The sequence below is a fragment of the Doryrhamphus excisus genome, linkage group LG2 (assembly GCF_037039965.1).
Source record: "Doryrhamphus excisus strain RoL-2023G ecotype Guam linkage group LG2, RoL_Dexc_Guam_v1.1, whole genome shotgun sequence".
Lineage (NCBI taxonomy): Eukaryota > Metazoa > Chordata > Actinopteri > Syngnathiformes > Syngnathidae > Doryrhamphus > Doryrhamphus excisus.
This window is the reverse complement of record NC_136358.1, coordinates 19,791,952-19,812,569: the sequence shown is the minus strand read 5'-3', so window position 1 is coordinate 19,812,569 and position 20,618 is coordinate 19,791,952. Positions and strand designations below refer to the sequence as shown.

The 20,618-nt window shown below is 47.1% G+C and overlaps 1 protein-coding gene across 4 annotated transcripts in view; it reads right to left on the bottom strand.

Moving 5' to 3' along the window:
- Positions 1–20,618, bottom strand: part of anks1b (ankyrin repeat and sterile alpha motif domain containing 1B) — an 85,288-nt gene that overhangs the window by 20,795 nt on the left and 43,875 nt on the right. For all 4 annotated transcript variants that reach the window (XM_058078413.2, XM_058078409.2, XM_058078408.2 and 1 more), the window contains 7 exons: positions 19,302–19,491; positions 12,164–12,702; positions 11,960–12,085; positions 10,469–10,538; positions 9,428–9,534; positions 4,338–4,436; positions 2,813–2,965 (listed from right to left, as the gene is read on the bottom strand). In XM_058078413.2, coding sequence (XP_057934396.2) covers positions 2,813–2,965; positions 4,338–4,436; positions 9,428–9,534; positions 10,469–10,538; positions 11,960–12,085; positions 12,164–12,702; positions 19,302–19,491 — 1,284 coding nt within the window. The remainder of the gene's footprint in view (positions 1–2,812; positions 2,966–4,337; positions 4,437–9,427; positions 9,535–10,468; positions 10,539–11,959; positions 12,086–12,163; positions 12,703–19,301; positions 19,492–20,618) is intronic.

Sequence of the window (20,618 nt, the reverse complement as noted above, 5' to 3'; positions counted from 1 at the left end):
TTTGCTCCAAGCATGAAAATATTCCTTTGAAACTGAACTTCACTTATCACGATTGGGTCTGGAACCAATTAACAGCAGTAAACGAGGGACTACTGTCAAAAAAACGACCATTCATTGCATTATTGCAATGTATTCCATGACTAAACTCAAGTAATTTTATTTATTGATAGTTCACACTTGAGGGACAGCGCCCATGAACTACTATGTAGTGTAGTGGTTCACGTAGTTGGACATGAAAAATGGAAGGACGCCTACATTGTGGGGTTTGATCCCACGGTCTGTATTTAAGGTCCGGAACCAACTGGCAGCGGGACGCGAGACAAGCTGTCCACTTGGACGGGGGACAGAAAAAAAGGGTGCTAAGCGCACGCCAGCTTGATGGCAACGGGCCAGGAGTCGTGCAGGTACACGCGCGGAAATACACTTCAATAAACTGGTATCATGCCATATCTCTGTGGCAACCGGCAGTCGCCATGGCAACAGGCTAGCGCGGCAGAGCGGGAGGAAGACTGTCCTCGGTTTGCTTTTTCACACGTTTGCCATCGGGAGGCTTTACAGAGGAATGCGAAAGGGACAAGTCGGGGCGGCGTTGATGACTCGGCACCCGGGACAGGCCTTCACAGGCCGGGGGAGACGCAGGAATCCACTTTGGGTTGCCTGGGACGGGCCGCCTAAACTCCTCCCAGCCCTTCCTGTCTGTCGTGCTTTTCAAAGTAAAAGCAGAGGCTTGAAGAGGCGACAGTGATCTGACAGGTGAGCTGCGCCACTTAGTGGACATTTGTAGAGTGCATGTGGGTGTATGTAGGGGTCTCACGCCACCCTTTAGGTACCGTGCCGCCCACTCTTTAAGTACCGTGCTGCCCACTCTTTAGGTACCGTGCCTCCCACCACTTGGGTACCGTGCCGCCCACCACTTGGGTACCGTGCCGCCCACCACTTGGGTACCGTGCCGCCCACCCCTTGGGTACCGTGCCGCCCACCCCTTAGGTAACGTGCCGCCCACCCCTTGGGTAACGTGCCGCCCACCCCTTGGGTAACGTGCCGCCCACCCCTTGGGTAACGTGCCGCCCACCCCTTGGGTAACGTGCCGCCCACCACTTGGGTACCGTGCCGCCCACCACTTGGGTACCGTGCCGCCCACCACTTGGGTACCGTGCCGCCCACCACTTGGGTACCGTGCCGCCCAACCTTTGGGTACCGTGCCGCCCAACCTTTGGGTACCGTGCCGCCCACCCTTTGGGTACCGTGCCGCCCACCCTTTGGGTACCGTGCCGCCCACCCTTTGGGTACCGTGCCGCCCACCCTTTGGGTACCGTGCCGCCCACCCTTTAGGTACCGTGCCGCCCACCCTTTAGGTACCGTGCCGCCCAACCTTTAGGTACCGTGCCGTCCAACCTTTGGGTACCGTGCCGTCCAACCTTTGGGTACCGTGCCGCCCAACCTTTGGGTACCGTGCCGCCCAACCTTTGGGTACCGTGCTGCCCAACCTTTAGGTACAGTGCCGCCCACCCTTTGGGTACCGTGCCACCCACCCTTTAGGTACCGTGCCGCCCACCCTTTAGGTACCGTACTGCCCAGCCTTTGGGTACCACGCCGCCCACCCTTTAGGTACAGTGCATATAGGTTGTGCATGTGCAAAGTAACGGGAACGAAACAGGCTTGTGCGGGTATGAAAAAGAGGAATGAAGGCTACTGTTTGGAAAAAAGGATGTTCTCATCCCAAAACAGCAGGACAGTGTTCCATAATTATCCAGAGGAGGGAATTATGACGCCATAATTGATGCAGCGGCGTTGGAAAAGTGCAAAAGTTTCACCAGAGACTTCCGTCTGGTGTCACATGGTTGCTCGGCGCGTGTGCCCCAATACTGTGCACCATTCCGGGCCACAGCAGATGCCTCCTCCCGCTGTATGCTTCGGTTCTCTTGAGCTCCGTAGCGTCACACCAGCTGCTTGGAGCGTGTGCCCAGATATAGTGCACCATTCTGGGCCACAGCAGGTGGCTCCCTCCCTCCGCTGCTTCCCTACGCTGGTTCTCCTGATTGTACTAATGTCATGATATTTGATTAGTTTAACCTCACACGCCAATACATAAAAACAGACATTGCAGCATCTGTCGCCACGGCAGCAAAGCCTCGCTCTTCATTAGGAGCATTGTCTCGCTCATAACAACAAACTGGACGCTTGAAATTGCAACACATGTTGTTGCACGAGTACGACCGCAAAGTGCTGGTGCATAAAAGATGAGTTCTGCAGCAAGAGGCTGCATTTAACTGATGGCTTTAATTATCTTCTGTGCTTGCCTACCCTCTAGCGGCCTGACACGGTACTGCAACCGCACTGCAGCCAATAGAGCAGCAGCGCCACAGCGGACTGCATTTTGCTCATTTTCAACGCATAATAGTGTCTTTATGTAATGTACATTAAATAATTCAAGGCTGGCCTGAATAATAAATACTTATATAATTTCAAGACGTATATGAATAGTGTCAGCGTGCATTCACACACTCTCTGTTGTCACATATGCATCCCACAGATGCACACACACACACACACACACACACACAGCTTGTGGGCGGCATCCCTAACACTGTGAAACATCTTGCGGCCCACATGCTTATATAACAAGACTATCTCTCTCTACCTCCTCCAGCTGATCACCTCATCCATGAAAATGCGGCGTCATGAGTCCGGTGTGAGTTTGTTACAGGCCACGATAATAGTGTGTGGCGATTGGGACAAATAGATGAGCCATTTAAAGTCGCGTGTACACGTGATAATTAATCGAGGGACGTTGATGGGACGGAAGACTCACGTTGATGAGCTCGATCTCCCAGATCTTCTTGACCAGCTCCATGGACGTGTAGCCGTTGACCAGGAAGGACTTGGTGTAGTCGCCCAGCTCCAGGGACTCCAGCCACTCGGCCACCGACGTGGGGTTGTTGCCATCGTAGCCGACCGGCCTCACCTGCCAGAAAGGAGCGTATTCGCTCAGTGTTAATTACTTTTTTCAACCAGCAGAAGGCGCCAAGGTCAGGCCCATGAGGATGCTGTCTAAAGGCCAAAGGCCAAAGGCCAAAGGCCAAGAGCTAAAAGCTAAAGGCTAATGGCTGAAGGCTAAAGGCCAAAAGCAAAAAGCTAATGGCTAACGGCTAAAGGCCAAAAGCTAAAAACTAATGGCTAACGGCTAAAGGCCAAAGACTAAAAGCTAAAGGCTAATGGCTTACGGATAAAGGCCAAAGGCTAAACGTTAAAGACTACTGGCTAACGGCTAAAAGGTAATGGATAACGGCTAAAGGCCAAAGGCTAAAAGCTAAAGGCTAAAGCTAATGGCTAAAGGCCAAAAGCTAAAGGCTAAATACCAAAGGCTAAAGGCTAACGGCTAAAGGCTAAAGCTAAAGGCCAAAAGCCAAAAGCCAAAAGCCAAAAGCCAAAAGCTAAAAGCTAAAGACTAATGGCTGAAGGCTAAGGGCTAAAGGCCAAAGGCTAAAAACTAATGGCTAACGGCTAAAGGCCAAAGACTAAAAGATAAAGGCTAATGGCTTACGGATAAAGGACAAAGGCTAAACGCTAAAGGCTACTGGCTAAAGGCTAAAAGGTAATGGATAATGGCTAAAGGCCAAAGGCTAAAAGCTAAAGGCTAAAGCTAATGGCTAAAGGCCAAAAGCTAAAGGCTAACGGCTAAAGGACAAAGGCTAAAAGTTAAAGGCTAATGGCTAACGGCTAAAGGCTAACAGCTAACGGCCAAAGGCTAAAAGCGAATGGCTAACGGCTAAGGGCTAAAGGCTAAAGGCTGAAAACTGATAGCTAACGGCTAAAGCTAATGGCTAAAGGCAAAAGGCTAAAAACTAATGGCTAACAGCTAAAGGCCAAAGGTTAAAAGCTAAAGGCTAACGGCTAAAGGCTTTATTTGAATGGCATTATTTGAAGGATGAAGCGTTCCGGTTATCATTAAAAAGCTCGGCGATATCCTTATGTAACCGTCATCAGCTCCCATTCCCACATTCAGCGTGCACGGGCCGGTGGGAGCTGCTCATTAGCGCACACAAACACTCACCGAGCAAACAACCTTTGCAGGAAAAGCAAGAAAGCGCGCTTGCTAGCACAAACATTCATTATTCATGCGCTTTTATTTTGATAGTCAAAAGTGACAGCGAGTGCAGGGAGCTTGGGAAAGGACAACAAGGAAGTGCTGACGGATGTTTTTAAGGCGCTGGAATAGAAAAGCTGCATATCCCTACGTGTCGTCCCAAAACTCTACCACTGCTGCTTTGGCGGAGTCTACTATAAAAGTCGACTCCTGCATGGACCCCCCCCCCCTGAAAGATTTCCATACTGACCCTGGGCAGCAGCCGTATGGCCTGCAGGAGGCGCTGTCTGTGTGCCGAGTTGAGGATGCCAATCTCCAGCAGGTCCTGGTCCTCCACCACGTTGCTGCCCTGCGGAGCAAACACGCGTGTTACTCAGCTAACAGCTACAGCAAGCGTACATCACGCTAAGCTAACACTTTGTACTTCACGCTGCGCCCCCCCCCCTTGCAAAGCATCTTCACTGCACTTCATGTGCCCTCCAAAATTCATGAGCTACGAGGCAGGGTCGTCTTTGAGCTCCATTATTTGCTTTTTCTTATTCCGTATTCTCATTCATCTGGAAAACATCAGCAGACCCACTTCCCTACGTGAAATCCACTTTCTATATAGAATATTTATCTTAATATCCAGCTATCCAGGGTTCAATTCCACCCTCGGCCATCTCTGTGTGGAGTTTGCATGTTCTCCCCGTGCATGCGTGGGTTTTCTCCGGGTACTCCGGTTTCCTCCCAAAAGATCACTGTCGCCCCCTGAGGAAAGTAGCAGCACTACAAGCAAAGTCATTAGGCAACTTTGTCCGTTCCAATGTCAAAACATTCCCCTCATTCGGGACATTCAGGCTTATCTTCACAAAATTCCACAAATGTTCCACATTTGCCGAGCGATTCAAACCATTCCAGCGTCAGAGCTCATTCAGGCCAAAAAGACATCCCACTCTCACCTAAATTGAAATTCCAATTTTCCCAATGTACAAACAGCTACAGGCTAAAAGGTAAAGGCCAAAGTCTAAAAGTTAAAGGCTAACTAACGGCTAAAGGCCAAAGGCTAAAAGCTAATGGCTAACGGCTAAAGGCCAAAGGCCAAAGGCCAGAGGCTGAAGGCTAAAAGCTAACGGCTAAAGGCCAAAGGCTAAAAGCTAACGGCTAAAGGCCAAAGGCTAAAAGCTAATGGCTAAAGGCCAAAGGCCAAAGGCTAAAAGCTAATGGCTAAAGGCTTTCAGCATTTTTCAATCATATTCCATCCATCCAGGATGCACGGCGGTCGAGTGGTTAGCACGCAGACCTCACAGCTAGGAGACCAGGGTTCAATTCCACCCTCGGCCATCTCTGTGTGGAGTTTGCATGTTCTCCCCGTGCATGCGTGGGTTTTCTCCGGGTACTCCGGTTTCCTCCCACATTCCAAAAAAACATGCTAGGTTAATTAGCCACTCCAAATTGCCCATAGGTATGAATGTGAGTGTGAATGGTTGTTTGTCTATATGTGCCCTGTGATTGGCTGGCCACCAGTCCAGGGTGTACCCCGCCTCTCGGCTGAAGACTGCTGGGATAGGCTCCAGCACCCCCTCTACCCTCGTGAGGATAAGTGGTAGAAAATGAATGAATGAATGAATGAACGATTCGGCAGGCGACCGGTCCAGGGTGTACCCCGCCTCTCGCCCGAAGTCAGCTGGGATAGGCTCCAGCATACCCCCTCCAGCCTAGTGAGGATAGTTGGCGACTCCAAATTGTCCATAGGTATGAATGTGAGTGTGAATGGTTGTTTGTCTATATGTGCCCTGTGATTGGCTGGCCACCAGTCCAGGGTGTACCCCGCCTCTCGCCCGAAGACTGCTGGGTTAGGCTCCAGCAACCCCGCGATCCTTGTGAGGAAAAGCGGTAGAAAATGAATGAATGAATGAATCCAGCCATCCATTTTCTATACTGCTTGTCCTCATTATGGGCACGGGTCAGGCTGGAACCTATCCCAGGCGGGATAGGACATACACTGAGACGAGCATTCACTCTCACATCCGTGGGCAGTTCAGAGTCTCTCATCAACACCATACATCATTTAGAGCTGTGGCTGTAGGCAACCTCCTGGTGTGTTTTTTTTTTATCAACTCCGCTTTCTCATGCACTCCCAATCATTATTACAGCTCTTTGCTCTGCTGTTACAGGTGTTTTAAATATGAAATATTTAGATATTCTCATAAATGTTTACTTTTTTCTCCTTATAGTTTCACTCTATTCTTGTAAAGAAGCAGTTTTGTGCATTTTTGCTGGGGTTTTTTTTGGGTTAGTTTGTTCGGGTATTTGGGTGTGTCGTGTCTAACGTAAACAAAAACAAAGCTTCAATGGAAGGTAGAAGAATAAAGCCATCACCAGATGTCGGATGTTTGGTCTTAAACGTCTCCGAGGATCCACCATGGGGCCATTTGTTACCTTTAACGCCAGCTCAGACACGTGTCAGCATTCCAACAACAAACAGGAAGTGAGGATGTGACTTATTAGCTTATTAGCGCAACTTCTAGCCACTTGGGGACGACTAGAAAGCCGAGGGCAGCAGCAGCAGCAGCAGCAGAAGCAGAAGCAGCAGATCTTATCGGTCTCACGGCTCTGATCTTCTGAAAGACGCGGGGGTTCACAGTTCAGCTCCCAGGCTGATTAATGGAGCGCCGAGCTACAACTTCCCTGCTGAGTCAGCGCACAGGCGGCGACTCAGGCTCCAAATGTGCTCTTGTTGGCCGTAATAGGCTGGTTTTAGCACATCACAACATACCATAGCATTTTAGAGCGTTCTCAGCATCAGCAATTGTTACGAGTCATCAGCGGAGGGAGGGGAAAGGGGCGGAGTTTAGTATGCAACAGGCGTACCAGCTCATCAATCTCATTTTCAGTCAGTTCACGGGCGCGCAAATTACAATTCCTGCTAGATGGCAAGGAGGTCAGGGCAACAATGGAGACGCACGACATCGATATTCAGTTGGCGGTCGCTCACAAAACGACGATGACGACAATCATGATGGGTAATGTCCTTCTGATTTTTATCCCTGGGTACAATTGTTTCTGAGCCGCCTCATTTGAATATGTGGCAGGAGCCAATCACATCTTCCTCCTTCTCCACCGGCCCGCACTGCATCATGCTAATGTTATGCTAACACATGCTCCAATGTTCCCCGTCATGAACGCCACAACAAAGCTGCATCTCAACTACCTCTATGCGCTATTCAAATGCTGCTGTGTTGTATACAATCAACTCATCAGGGCTATCAGTTTCTGTTTTCTCATGCCATCAGCATCATTATGACATTTAAACAATGAATTAATCAAGCTAGTGCTAATGCAACATTGGTTCATTTGTTGCAGACCAGTCCAGGGTGTAGGCCGCCTCTCGGCAAAAGACAGCTGGGGTAGGCTCCAGCATAGTGAGGATAAGCGGCATAGAAAATGGAGAGATGTTTAATTATTCACATGCATATCATATCATTATTAAGTTGTTTTGCTACTGTGTTATGCAACATAGTTGTTAATAAACGAATCAGTTCAGTTGTTACATATCATATTGCAACATTGGTTCTGTTGTTACTTTGCAATGTTAATAAATGAGCATGTGGCCAAAAACAATTTTTTTTCTGTCCACTTTTTCATGCGGTAATATTACAGTAAAAATGTGAAGTTATATAGTATACATAGTATAGTGGTATTACAATATTGGTTCTGTTACTTGCTGATTACTTGCTGATAAATGGGAATGTGGTCAACAAGAGCTATGTTTTCTTTTCTTACATGTTATTAAATGAGCATGTGGCCAAAAACAGCAACTTTTTTATGCACTAATATTACAGTAAAAATTTGAAGTTATATAGAATAAATAGTATAGTGGTATTACAACATTGGTTCTGTTGTTACTTTGCAAATACATCTTAATAAATTAGCATGTGGCCAAAAACAGCAACTTTTTTTTTCTCTCCACTTTTTTATGCACTAATATTACAGTAAAAATGTGAAGTTATATAGTATACATAGTATAGTGGTATTACAATATCGGTTCTATTACTGCTGATAAATGGGAATGTGGTCAACGAGAGCCACGTTTTCTTTTCTTACATGTTATTAAATGAGCATGTGGCCAAAAACCAACTTTTTTCCTTCCACTTTTTTATGCACTAATATTACAGTAAAAATGTGAAGTTATATAGTATACATAGTATCGTGGTATTACAACATTGGTTCTGTTGTTACTTTGCAAATACATCTTAATAAATGAGCATGTGGCCAAAAACAGCAACTTTTTTCTCTCCACTTTTTTATGCACTAATATTACAGTAAAAATGTGAAGTTATATAGTATACATAGTAGAGTGGTATTACAATATTGGTTCTGTTACTGCTGATAAATAAGTGGTCAACAAGTGCTACCTTTTCTTTTCTTACATGTTATTAAATGAGCATCTGGCCAAAAACAGCAACTTTTTTCTCCCCACTTTTTATGCACTAATATTACTGTAAAAATGTGAAGTTATATAATATACATAGTATCGTGGTATTACAACATTGGTTCTGTTACTGCTGATAAATAAGTGGTCAACAAGCGCTACGTTTTCTTTTCAGCATTGGTTCTATTGCTGCTTTGCTGCGCAAGACACTTGAGATTTTCATTTCCACTTTCTCATGTAACCCCAATCATTATTAAAGATAAGATGTTATATAACATAGTGTCCTCTTTGGCTGCAGTTTCCTCATTTCCAACGAATCCAAATGCATCTTTGAGTCATCCCAAGAGGACCGAAAACAAACACCGACTGACTGCGGCGCTAATGACGCCGCTGTCCTCGTGTACACTGACCACGTGTGTGAGGAACCCGCCGGACTTCCCGCGGTTGCCATGGGTAACCCAAGGAGGAAGTGGAAAGATTCTAAGATGACGACTAGGATGGGTCTGGTGGTGAATTGAAGGATTAATGCTTTTATGTCTGCTAATTGGAATAAAAGCACTTCCTGTTTCATGGGAATAATGGCAAGGCGGTTAAAAACACGCACACATGCATGGTGCGCCAACATCAAAAGTGTTGTTCAAAGCAAAATGTCCTGCAGAGTCCCTGGTCCTGCGCCACCTGATTAGCATCCACGGGCTACAGGTGGCCGTCCAATCAGGCGTGCACATTGTTTTTTTTCCTTTTTTACCAACATGAAACCTTTCAGGAATAATGCGGAGCTGCAGCGTTGGATTTGAGTGCGTAGGAGGCGCTCACATGTTTTGAGAGGGGGGGGGTGGAGGACGTAACGAGGAGGAAACCCAAGAACTTCCTAAAAAGAGACACGCTTCTTTCTGTGAAAGAGTAAAAAAAAACGTTCCACTCACCATGAACTGGACGTTGTCAAAGCCGTTGGCCAGCAGGTGGTTCTCGTACTGAACCAAGCCGATGGAGTCGAGCCACTGGCCCACGGACTGCAGCGGGCAGCGGGGACCTATGAGGGGGTGCAGGGGCAAACGCTTGAGCAGGGAGTAGCCGTCCACGCGGTAGCAGCGGCAATCCGGCTGGGACAGCTGGCACTGCCACATCATGTTGTGGCGGGCAAAGTGGCTGTCAAAGGAGCCCGCCATGCCTTCCGCGAGGCGAGGGGGGGTGGGAAAGTGAAGAGGGAAAAGAGGGGGGGGGGGGGCGGAGTGGAGGCTAGTCCTGAGGCATGCTGAGGATGTTGGGGGGGGTCAGCGTGCAAGGGGCTGACTTGGGTGGTGGATGAAGGCGAAAGGGAGGAACGGGGGAAAAGGTAGAAGTTGTATCCAGAAAAGAGCTCCCGTCCTGGGTGTAAATCCTGCTGAGGGGTGGGTGCTTGGAGGAGGACAGAGCTTAGATCCGAGAGGCAAGGAGGTGCGTGTTTTCAGCTGTTGCGCTTCCTTGCTGTCGCCACGAGAGAGAGAGAGAGAGAGAGACGTGCACTGGAGATTCTCTTCATCAAGGACTCCCACGCTCATCTGTATGCTTTCGCCGCCTCCCCCCCCCCCGCTCTCTCACTTTATCGCTCTCTCTCCTCCCTGTCTTCATTCAGTCCATCGCCACCAGCGCTGATTTCCTCTATACGCACCTCGCTCCGCACATAATAGCCATCAACAACATCTCTGGTGACAGATTGCACAGCACGCGTCTCCATGACTCCCTATAAGAGTGTGTCTGGGGGGGGGGGGGGGGGGGGGGGGCGGGGCTTCTCACTGGTAACCATGGCTAGTGTAGGGATATGCAGGGGAGGAGTGATGGAATAGCGGAAGGGGGGGGGTTCATTGTGGAGGAAGCATGCAAAAAGCACCTCAAAAGATTTTCATAAGACATCACAGGTAGGAATGGCGTAGAAAGATTCCTACAGTTCCCATGATGCATCATAATAAATCGTGTTTTGATGTTACCCGTAGCGTCGGTCTTCACGTCCATTCCGCTGCCGATTCCCGCCCCGATGGAGCTCATAATCTTGTCGATCTGAGCAAACAAAAGAAAGTGAAGGGAAAAAAAAAACAAATCATTCCGAGATATCATTCCGAGAGGAGTGAAGAAGCCACTTGTGCGAATCCGCAGGTCACTACGAGTTCAACACAGATTGGTATCGAGCATGGCGAATAGTCGAATAAGCGACGCTAATGTTGCTAATAATACAGCACTCTGTATTACACTGTCTGGGTGTTCCCTGAACGCAGCATTTCTCTTCCCTGAAGAAGCCGTCTTATCTCCTCCTGCTGCGTTCACAGGCACAGCAGAGGTCACATGAATTTCGAGGAATGATGGCAAATTCCCGGGCTGCCTGAAGGTTCTCCGGCAAGGACCGGAAAGCTGCAACTTTTATAAAACAACACGTGTAAATGAATATTATGGCATTATTCGAATATTTCTCGTTCATTTTATTTGTTATTTTTGCTGTTTTTTTTTTTTTTTTAAGGCCGCAGTTTCGACACCCCATGCTAACATGTCGTGGTCCGCACGCTGGGGTGTGTTATCTTAAAGCCAACAAATCAAATCACTGGTTTCACATATGCTTTTTCTATTAATTAGTAAATTAATCCAACATGACCGAACAACAAACTTTTTTTTTTTTCCCGAACAACGAACTTACCCCCACACGCAACATGTATGGTGCAGTTTCATCCATGTGTTGTCTTATTTTTGGTGGCACCAAATCAAATCACTGGTTTCACGTATGCTTTTCTATTAATTAGTAAATTAATCCAAAATGACCGAACAACAAACTTTTTTTTTTTTTTTTCCGAACAACGAACTTACCCCCACACGCAACATGTGTGGTGCAGTTTCATCCATGTGTTGTCTTATTTTTGGTGGCATCAAATCAAATCACTGGTTTCACATATGCTTTTTCTATTAATTAGTAAATTAATCCAACATGACCGAACAACAAACTTGTTTTTTTCCCGCCTGAACAACGAACTTACCCCCACACGCAACATGTGTGGTGCAGTTTCATCCACGTGTTGTCTTATTTTTGGTGGCACCAAATCAAATCACTGGTTTCACGTATGCTTTTCTATTAATTAGTAAATTAATCCAAAATGACCGAACAACAAACTTTTTTTTTTTCCGAACAACGAACTTACCCCCACACGCAACATGCAAATATTGCATGAAAATAGACGCAGGAAAAAGCATAATTTTTGATACTGATTTTTAACCCGCAAGGCATGCTGGGAAGGCGGACAGTAAATGAGTTTAAACCAGTATTACTATTTTGTGTAAGCGTTTATGTCAATGTAGTAGTAATGTAGTAGTCTGTGTGGTGCAGTTGTCTTATGTTTGGTGGCACCAGCCCGCACCCCGGATGTTGGGGAACCGTGGGGCGAAGAGCCACCAGTGGTGTTCAGTAGCCTGGACAGCCACCAGCAGCGATATCGTACCTCCTCCCATTCGGCCGTGAAGGACGGCGTTCTTTCCAGCTTCCCAGCCGGAGTGCTGCCCCCGCCGGCCGTACCCGGACTTCCGGAACTTTGGCCTCGAGATCCAGAATAACAAATATTTTCCTCCTGGACAAAACAGGAATGGACAATTCAGACGAGTGTTGCGGTACTCGTTTGGTTTGATTCCCGAAACAAAAAGCCAACCTGGATGGGAGACACGGCAACCAGGTTGGAGTCAGACTTGGACAGGGATTTGGACATCTGCAGGTCCAACACGCTACGGGGCATGGACCTCATCCTCCCCAGGGTGCAGGCCCTCTCCTCGTAGCCAGGACCCGACGCACCGACCCTGGAGACGCTGCCTGCACACTCTGGTAGCTCGCTATTAGTTCCAGAAGGGGAGGAGCCGCCTACCCGGGAACAGTCCACGAGCCTCGGCCTGGCTTGATCCTGGTTGACTCTGGTGTGGAACACAGTCCGATAGACCACCTGGGGTTTCTGGGGGCTGCTAGTGGTCCTCTGGTTTGATGACGACGGCGATGATGGAGATCCTGCGATCACGATGCTGAAATCGGGCGCCTGCAGGTTGGGTTGGCGAGGTTTGGGGCTGTAGAGGTGGTAAGGCGTGTCGGGGGTCTCGCAGGCCGGAGAAGACCCGTGGAGGAGACCCGCAAACTCCTCCGGGATGCGGCTCTTCCTGCGGTCCTCTAGCGGAGCATTGGAGGAAGCGTAGGGCGCCTCGTCTGTAGCGGAATGTCACAACAATGAAAATATCAATATTTTTATAGACAAACACATTTTCAATGTTCTGTCATTTTGGATTAAAGTTGCCAATGAGGATGATGGAAAGACAAGAACGCAAACGCCAACCCGAATGATGACAGAAGCTAAGTCTGATATGGTTGTGTGACTTTCATGTAAGCTAACAACAAATATTTACAGAAGCTCGATGTGCCGTCATTTTGGCTCATTTTGACGTAAGATGAAAGCTGTTGATGACTCCCGAGACTCATGGGTAAGCAACCAAAACTCGGGTTCCACTGACTCACGGGTTTCGCCAGACGTACTGAGCATGTGCAAGTCGCTGCGCATGTGCTCTGTGGTGGTTGACTCGAGTGAACCAGATACCCAATTCCCTTCCCCTCGTGACACGTTGAAGTGAAGCGTCAACTCGTGAAGGTTTTTGTTCCCTTGGAAGTGTTCTTTGATCACTCGCTGTGCGCTCGTCCACAGGTGAGCTTCTCAGTCGCCGTGGCAACAGACAGCCGCAGCGCCATTATCGCATTTAGCGTCTTTAGCCTTCAGCGCACGAGGAGAGAAGACGAGAGGAGGGAGGGAGGGAGCGGGTGAAGTTTTCATCTGACAAACACGACAATCAAACCAGCGGGAGTGTGTGTCTGTGTGTGTGTGTGTGTGAGTGTGTGTCCAGACTATAAAAGGAAGAAGTTGCTTACCTGACAGCAGAGTGCATTAACAGAGCTAAAGCACCTAGCGTCTCTTGCGGCTAGCATTTTTTGTCAAATTTACAACACGCACGCACAAACACGCATGCATGCATGTCATGGCATGTAGCCGCTTGGTGTTGTTGGTGTTCATCACATGACACTCAACCACAGAAATGCATTTGGTCAACAAGTTTGGACACTGATGCTAAATAGTTTTGTTGATTTCCTTATTAGCGATAATAGCGCTGACTAAGCATCCCCTTTGGATTTCACATCACGTCAAAGTCTAAAGTGTTGGGGCGTACATGATGAGACAAACCATTTTAACAAGCTTTCTATGCTGGGAAAAAATAAAATCACAACGAGACGTTCAAGGACCAAGACGTTCACTCATCCACCGTTTTGGATTAAAGTTACTAATGAGGCTAACGGGGAGACAAGATTGCAGAAGTCAACCCAAACTATGAATTTTCGCTTTTTCGCCATTCAAGTATGCTAACGTATCAAGTCGTTCCTAGAAGTTCGATGTTCCGCCACTTTAAAGTTACCGATGTGGATAATAGCGACAAAATTTGAAGTCGCTGCCGTCGTCCTTTCATGTATGCTCCTGCACCAAATCTTTACAAGAAGCTCAAGATGGAGTCATTTTGGATTAAAGTTACCAATGAGGCTATCAGGGAGACAAGACTGCAGAAGTCAATCCAAACTATGAATACAGTTTTGTCGCTTTCTAGTATCAAGTCGTTCCTAAAAGTTCGATGTTCCGTCACTTTAAAGTTTCCAAAGTGGATAATGGGACGACGGCAGCCACCTCAAATTTTGTCGCTTTCATGTACCCTCCTGCACCGAATCTTTACAAGAAACTTGAGGTTGAGTCATTTTGGATTAAAGTTACCAATGAGGCTAATGGGGGGACAAGACCGCAGAAGTTAACCCAAACTATGAATTCAGTTTTGTTGCTTTCAAGTATGCTAACATATTGAGTTGTTCCGAGAAGTTCAATGTTCCGTCACTTTAAAGTTACAGATGTGGATAATGGGACGACGGCAGCGACTTCAAATTTTGTCTCTTTCATGTATGCTCCTGCACCAAGTCTTTACAAGAAGCTCACGATTAAGTCAATTAGGATTAAAGTGACCAATGAGAATAATGGGGAGACAGGAATGCAACCCAAATTATAAAAGCAGCCGCTTCAAAATTGGTTTCTTAGCTTAAACTAAGAAAAATGACTAAAATCAAAGAGAAGCTCTTTGTTCCGATTAAAGTTAACAGGAAGCATACAGAACAGAACGTTGACACAATGACAGGAGACGCTGTTTCCACTTCATACACGGCTGCATGACAACAGCATGAGATTACCATGAGGCCTGATGGAAACCCGGCTGGGGACCACCTTACAACTCCCAGACCCTAGGGGGGCACATTTACATGCCATCTGGGGACCGTCTGTCAAGCTGTGATGTATAATGATGCTTTATATGTGCCTTTAAATAGACGTACTATATCATCGGGATGCTGACAGGAAACGGTGACGCTTATAGCAGGAAGTAGAGCGCAGGTGCCTCTAATTGACATTAAGGAAGAAGCTACTTCATTCACAAATCCCAGTGGGCTCACAATGACGCCGGGGGGGCACGCACCTTAATGGAATGTTGCTGTTGTCCTCGGGAAGAGACTTCATTAAAAAGATGCATGCTTAAATGGATAACCGGGCCAATGCATGAGCCGTGATAGTAAATAAAAGCGTGTCTAAGATAAGCGATAGCGGCACGGAGCGTTATTAATAAGCAGCAGGCTAATATCTGAGCTGCCAATCAGCCTTGCAGATGAAATGCAAAGGCCTGTTTCCTCCGAGACGCCGCAAAAAGACGTTATTGGCAGCTGGCTAGGTCTGGGGCGCTAAGTTAACGACTGGCGTTCCCTCACGCCAGTGGGCGTGGCCAGAACCTCGCCTGATGTGGATGCATCGCCATGGCAACTGGCAGGTCTACGGCACTATCGGCTTTTTCCAAGTCATGAATACAGTTTTGTTGCTTTCAAGTATGCTAACGTATCGAGTCGTTCCTAGAAGTTCGATGTTCCATCACCAATGTGGATAATGGGACGACGGCAGCGACTTCAAATTTTGTCGCTTTCATGTACAGTCCTGCACCAAATCTTTACAAGAAGCTCGAGATGGAGTCATTTTGGATTAAAGTTAACAATGAGGCTAACGGGGACACAAGACTGCAGAAATCAACCCAAACTATGAATACAGTTTTTTTGGTTTCAAGTATGCTAACGTATCGAGTTGTTCCTAGAAGTTCGATGTTCCGTCACTTTAAAGTTACCAATGTGGATAATGGGACGACGGCAGCGACTTCAAATTTTGTCTCTTTCATGTATGTTCCTGCACCAAATCTTTACAAGAAGCTCAAGATTGAGTCATTTTGGATTAAAGTTACCAATGAGGCTAACAGGGAGACAAGACTGCAAAAGTCAACCCAAACTATGAATATAGTTTTCGCTTTTTCGCTTTCAAGTATGCTAACGTATCGAGTAGTTCCTAGAAGTTCGATGTTCAGTCACTTTAAAGTTACCGATGTGTATAATGGGATGACGGCAGCAACTTCAAATTTTGTCTCTTTCATGTATGCTCCAGCACTAAATCTTTACAAGAAGCTTGAGATTGAGTCATTTTAGATTAAAGTGACCAATGAGAATAACAGGGACGCCGCAAAAGGACATTATTAGCAACTGGCTAGGTCTGGGGCGCTAAGTTAACGACTGGCGTTCCCTCACGCCAGTGGGCGTGGCCAGTACCTCGCCTGATGTGGATGCATCGCCATGGCAACTGGCCGGTCTCCGGCTTTTTTCCAAGTCATGAATACAGTTTTGTTGCTTTCAAGTATGCTAACCTATCGAGTCGTTCCTAGAAGTTCGATGTTCCGTCACTTTAAAGTTACCAATGTGGATAATGGGACGACGGCAAATTTCGCTTTCATGTCTGTTCCTGCACCAAATCTTTACAAGAAGCTTGAGATGGAGTCATTTTGGATTAAAGTTACCAATGAGGCTAACAGGGAGACAAGACTGCAGAAGTCAACCCAAACTATGAATACAGTTTTCGCATTTTCGCTTTCAAGTATGCTAACGTATCCTCTACTAAAAACCGACGGCGGTCTCCCTCTCCGAGTGGGAATGTGACATCAGGTCACCGCAGTAGAGATGCTCTGCTAAGACGCGCGCTGCTATTCTTTGAACTGCGCATCTCAGCGACTTGGTGAGTCTTGAGTCTCTTTTGTGCTGCAACGTGACTCACCGCTCTTATCTTCACAGAGAAATGAAGGCGCAGCGGCGAGAGAAGCAATAAAAGTGAAATGCGACACGGAGGATGGAAAAGATCACATGACAAAAGGGGCAAGGCCAACACTTAGCATGTTAGCATGATGGCGGTGCGGCTTGGAAGTGTTTTCCCTGCGCTCGTCTTGCTTGTTTTGTGCCATTTGGAGGATTTGTGAGCAAACGAGTACGTCTGTCTTGGGGATTAGCGCCTGACATGATTTGTCAATGAGATAATTTCCCTCATTGAAGACTTGTCATCATTGCAGATCATATTACCGGCTACAGCTTCCACATTTTAAAAAGTTTAAAGATAATCATTTAGAAACATCCTATGGGCCTCAGCATGGCCCACATCTGTTGTGGTGCCGCTTGCATGGCTGCATAAGGGGGGGAGCCTCCATGGAAGGGGTCTGGTGTTACGTAAAAAACCAGCAGCGGTGCAGGTGCAGCAGCAGCAGCAGCATCAGCGGCCATGATGGACACGCTGGTTATAAATAGGCTGCCCACGCAGGTGGCCGACACCAGCGAGGAGATTTGTTGTATAAACGTTCAGGCTGAAGGGGAGGCGAGAGCGAGAGGTGCCGGGTTGAGTCGCTGACATCTTCCGGAAACCTCGCTACAAACGTTACACTCCGCATCCTCTCTTCCTCTCACCTTCTCCCTCTTTTCTCTGTTCTCCAGCTTTCACTGGCATCCTTTGAATTGCGCGACTCTTCTGTACCCACGTACCATCTCCCGCTTCCGTCTATGCGTGCGTGTGTGTGAATCCACATGTTGCTATGGCAACATCACAATAGGCTTTATAAAGCTAATAAGTTGAGCGAGAGAGTGGGGGTTATAAAACAGAGGAAATGTGAAAAACACACGGAGGAAAGGACAGAAAATAAACAATATTTCTTTCCAAAAATATACACTTTTGCGGGATATCATGGGTGGCGTGGAAGAGGGCTGCACGGTCGGTCATGTGACCAAGCAAGGACACCCCATTCTGCTTTGTATATAACCCTATTCCTCCTGAAGCTGCTGTGACTTGGGCCCTGTGATTACTGTAATGACTCGTATGGCAGCGCAAAACGTAGTCTATTGTGTAACAAACCACTGTAAACCCCCACTCTGCTTTGTATAGAACCCTATTCCTCCTGAAACTGCTGTGACTTGGGCCCTGTGTTAACTGTAATGACTCATATAGCAGTGCAAAGCGCAGTCTATTGCGTCACAAATCAATGCAAACCCCCACTCTGCTTTGTATCGAACCCTATTCCCCCTCAAACTGCTGTGACTTGGGCCTTGTGATTACTTAATGACTCGTATAGCAGCGCAAAGCGTAGTCTATTGCATCACAAACCACTGCAAACCCCCACTCTGCTTTGTATCTAACACTATTCCTCCTCAAGCTGCTGTGACTTGGGCCCTGTGATTACTGTAATGACTCGTATAGCAGCGCAAAGTGTAGTCTATTGTGTCACAAACCACTGTAAACCCCCACTCTGCTTTGTATTGAACCCTATTCCTCCTGAAACTGCTGTGACTTGGGCCCTGTGATTACTGTAATGACTCGTATAGCAGCACAAAGTGTAGTCTATTGCATCACAAACCAATGCAAACCCCCACTCTGCTTTGTATTGAACCCTTTTCCTCCTGAAACTGCTGTGACTTGGGCCCTGTGTTAACTGTAATGACTCATATAGCAACACAAAGTGTAGTCTATTGTGTCATAAACCACTGTAAACCCCCACTCTGCTTTGTATCGAACCCTATTTTCCCTCAAACTGCTGTGACTTGATTACTGTAATGACTCGCATAGGAGTGCAAAGCGCAGTTTATTGCGTCACAAACCAATGCAAACCCCCACTCTGCTTTGTATCGAACCCTAGCCTAGCACGTCTTCCCAAGCGTTGAGGGTCTTATACGGTGGTAAAAGCTTCACCGTACGCGAATCCGGAAGCCAACAAACTTTCAGCGCAGTCAGTCGCTGTGGTTGGACTGACCTCAGAACGTCGCCTGTCAATCACCGCCGACTTCCTGTCACTTCCTGTGCGCTATAAAAAGCCCTCAAAGACAACGGCGCCATCAAGGCGAGTGATTTCAAAAAAAGTCTTCTAAAATGGGATTTGTGCTTGAGTGAGAAGATGACAGAAGACCTCCTTCATTGTGTGTAGTAAGTGTGTACTAAGTGTGTAGTAATTGTGTGTGTGTGTGTGTGTGTCAAGCACCAAGCACATGAAAGTCTTGTTAGACCTCCGAAACACACACACACACACACACACACACACCAGGTGAGTTATCTGCATCCTTCTATTAGCAGTTCCCGCTTTGCCATGACAACAAGAATTCTCATCGCTATGGCAACATGAGAGCAGGTCAGCAGGAAACGGACCAAAGAGAAATGGATGTGGGAGGAAAGGACGCCGAGCCAAACCTCTACTTGCCGCTTTTGTTACCTCCGCCAAGGCTGGTTCTCGTTGCTGTGGTATGGGAATGGTATCCGTAGATATCGGATCAGAAGTGGAAAAAATGTGGATCGGTGCATTCTGAGTAGGAATACTTTGATGTGGAAGAGTCAAATTCCGTACCTGCGTGGGGACAGTCGTTGTCGGACCCGGCCGAGTCCTGGTCCTGGTTGGGGCTGAAGGGAGGGCTGGCCGGGGGGCTGGTGCTGAAGCTGGCATACCCCAGGGATGAGCTCACCTCGCTGGGCTCGCAGCTGTGGTTGACGGGCCGCTGGACGTCCAGCGACGAGGACAGGGAGGTGCGCTGTTTGGGCTGAAGGGGATTATTAATAACTATTAATAATTATTAATGACTTATTCAGCAGTAAAATAAACACAACACAACAACCGCCGTTAGCATGGCGTTAGCATGTTCATCCTGCAAGGGTTACGTTTAATCACCCGTGACATGTTCATTAGTCCGACGTCCATTCTCATTGTCAACGCTAAGCTTCTCCCGAACCTGCAGTGTGCGTGCGTGTGCATGTGTGTGTGTGTGTGTGCATGTGTGCGTGTGTGTGTGTTGATGATCACCATGTGCAGTCTCTTAATGAGCGAAAAAAGTGCTGACAAAAGCATGATGGAGTCGTTAGCCAGGGAACAGTGACACTGCAGAGATGCCATCAGGACGTTAAGATGATGAAGTTCAAATTCTACAACATTTGCACACACACACACACACACACACACACACACACACACACACACACACACAGGAGAGCGCAAAGGAGTGTTTTTTTTTAGCACAAACACACACTCAGCAGCTAATTAATGATTAATGAGCGTGAACACGTTCATTAAGTCACCTGTGATGCTGCTCATTCGCTGGCGAATTGCACACCATTCGGTCTTTGGAGTGTTTCTTTCTAGACAGCAGCTACTTCCACTATGGTTAATGCACTAAATCCCTTTAAAAAGTTCCATATTCCGTCATTTTGGATTAAAGTTACCACTAAGGATAACAGGGGAGAAAAGAAAGCAAACGTCAACAGCAATTAGAACAACAGCTACTTCACTTCCAGCCACGCTAATGTGGAAGTCCCTTCCACAAGTTCAATGTTCCATCATTTTGGACTAAAGTTACTCATGAGGATAATTGGAAAACAAAAACACAACAGTTGATGTGACATATAGTACCAATGGCTACTTCAAATATGGTTTGGTCACTTCAAGGTATGCTAAATGTTCGATGTTCTGTCATTTTAGATGAAATGTACCAATAAGACAGCAAAGCAGAATTTAACCTGAATATGACAGCAGCAACTTCAAATATGGTTTGGTCCCTTCACTTCAAGGTATGCTAAATGTATGCTAATGTTCAATGTTCCATCATTTTGGACTAAAGTTACTCATGAGGATAATGGGAAAAACAAAAACCCAACAGTCGATATGAGATATACC